The sequence below is a fragment of the Octopus bimaculoides genome, chromosome 27, assembly GCF_001194135.2.
Source record: "Octopus bimaculoides isolate UCB-OBI-ISO-001 chromosome 27, ASM119413v2, whole genome shotgun sequence".
Taxonomy (NCBI): domain Eukaryota; kingdom Metazoa; phylum Mollusca; class Cephalopoda; order Octopoda; family Octopodidae; genus Octopus; species Octopus bimaculoides.
The window spans coordinates 18733938-18735423 of record NC_069007.1 but is presented as its reverse complement, the minus strand read 5'-3'; the positions used below and the strand labels follow the sequence as shown (position 1 = coordinate 18735423).

Genomic DNA, 1486 nt, shown 5'->3' with positions numbered 1-1486 from the left:
ACACACACACACACACATGCATGACAGCCCTCTTTCAGTTTCCATTTACCATATCCACCCATGAGGCTTTAGCCAGCCCAAGGCTATAGGAGACACTTGCTCCAGGTGTCATGCTGTGGAACTGAACCTGGAACCATGTGGTTGGGAAGCAAGCTTCTTACCACACTGCTTCTAATAAAACCATATTAAAGATTTTTATTAAATAACATAGGAAGACATTATTACATTTTGTGTGCGGTGTGCTCTATTACTCATTGCCTGCCACGAAGCCTAGTATGTGCACTCATCTTGCACTTTTTATGCTGATTCTCTCTTAGTCTTTCTCCCCCTCTTTCTATACAATGTAATGCTTGACCGGAGAAGCCATCCAACCTACATCTATACCAGCTATTATTAGAGAGAGAGAGAGATAAGTTCTGTATAACTTTCCTTTGTTTTTATCTATATATTTTATTTTACTTTGTTTTTGTAATGTCAAACTTTGTTTTAATGTTTTCAGGAATTATGGACTCCAGAGCCGATGGAATGAGGTAGGCAGATGATGATGATAATAATAATAATAATAATGATATTGCCCTGATGCAGTATCAGGCACTGATTGTTATTATGTACATATTTTATCTTGATGTAAAAAAGGTGCTACAGAAAATATTCTGCTCCATGCCACAGATTTGCTTGTCAGTTGTTTGACCTTAACCAGTTGATTATGTCCCTTGGTGGCTGACGATATGTGCATCTCTGATCATGAGCAGAAGTAGTGGAGGGGGAGCATTATAGCCATGTGTTGAGAGGAATTCTTTGGGGTTTGAATAATTCACCTTTGGAAACATGGGTGTTATGCTCAACATCCTTAAACGAACCTTACTCAGGGACCTTTTGAGTGGGATGGACTACTCGACCTGAAGAAAATTCTAACTGGGCCCCACCTGTGAGGTCATGCGCTGTTTATTTTGATATGAGATCACCATGTCGCGCACATATGGTTGTGATGCATGTGCCTGGTGTACCCTTATCAGACAGGTAGTCATAACGAGTATACTGGGTTTCGTATATTTTACCCCAGTGTCACTGATGGCATGCACCACTATCTCACTCAATAATAATAGTAATATTTTATAAAGATTGGTGTAATTCTTCTCAATAAGAACACGATGCAATTTTTAATTAATTGTTTACTGTAACACTGGAATATTGCATAAATTTTCCCCCACCCGCTTCAATATTTGGCACCATATTCTTACTGTTTCATACAATGTCCGTTTATCCATTCCAGAGCACAGATAAAGCCCAATCACCAGAATTGGAAAACCAGGAAACTATTGATGGTGCTAAAGAAACGGATGACGATCAACAAAAACAGGATGAGGTGTGTAGATCTCTCTACCTCTGTCTTCTGTCTGTCTTTCTGTCCGACTCTATCAATCTCTCCATCTATCTATCTATCTATCTATCTATCTATCTTTTTTTTTTTTTCTTCCCGCGATCC

The 1486-nt window shown here is 39.0% G+C and overlaps 1 protein-coding gene across 1 annotated transcript in view; it reads left to right on the top strand.

The window, feature by feature from the left end:
- The window catches only part of LOC106883792 (coiled-coil domain-containing protein 93), a gene marked incomplete at its 5' end in the record, with an annotated part of 20195 nt that overhangs the window by 3719 nt on the left and 14990 nt on the right, over nucleotides 1-1486 (top strand). The window contains 2 exons of the mRNA XM_014934924.2: nucleotides 500-530; nucleotides 1274-1366. Coding sequence (XP_014790410.2) covers nucleotides 500-530; nucleotides 1274-1366 — 124 coding nt within the window. The remainder of the gene's footprint in view (nucleotides 1-499; nucleotides 531-1273; nucleotides 1367-1486) is intronic.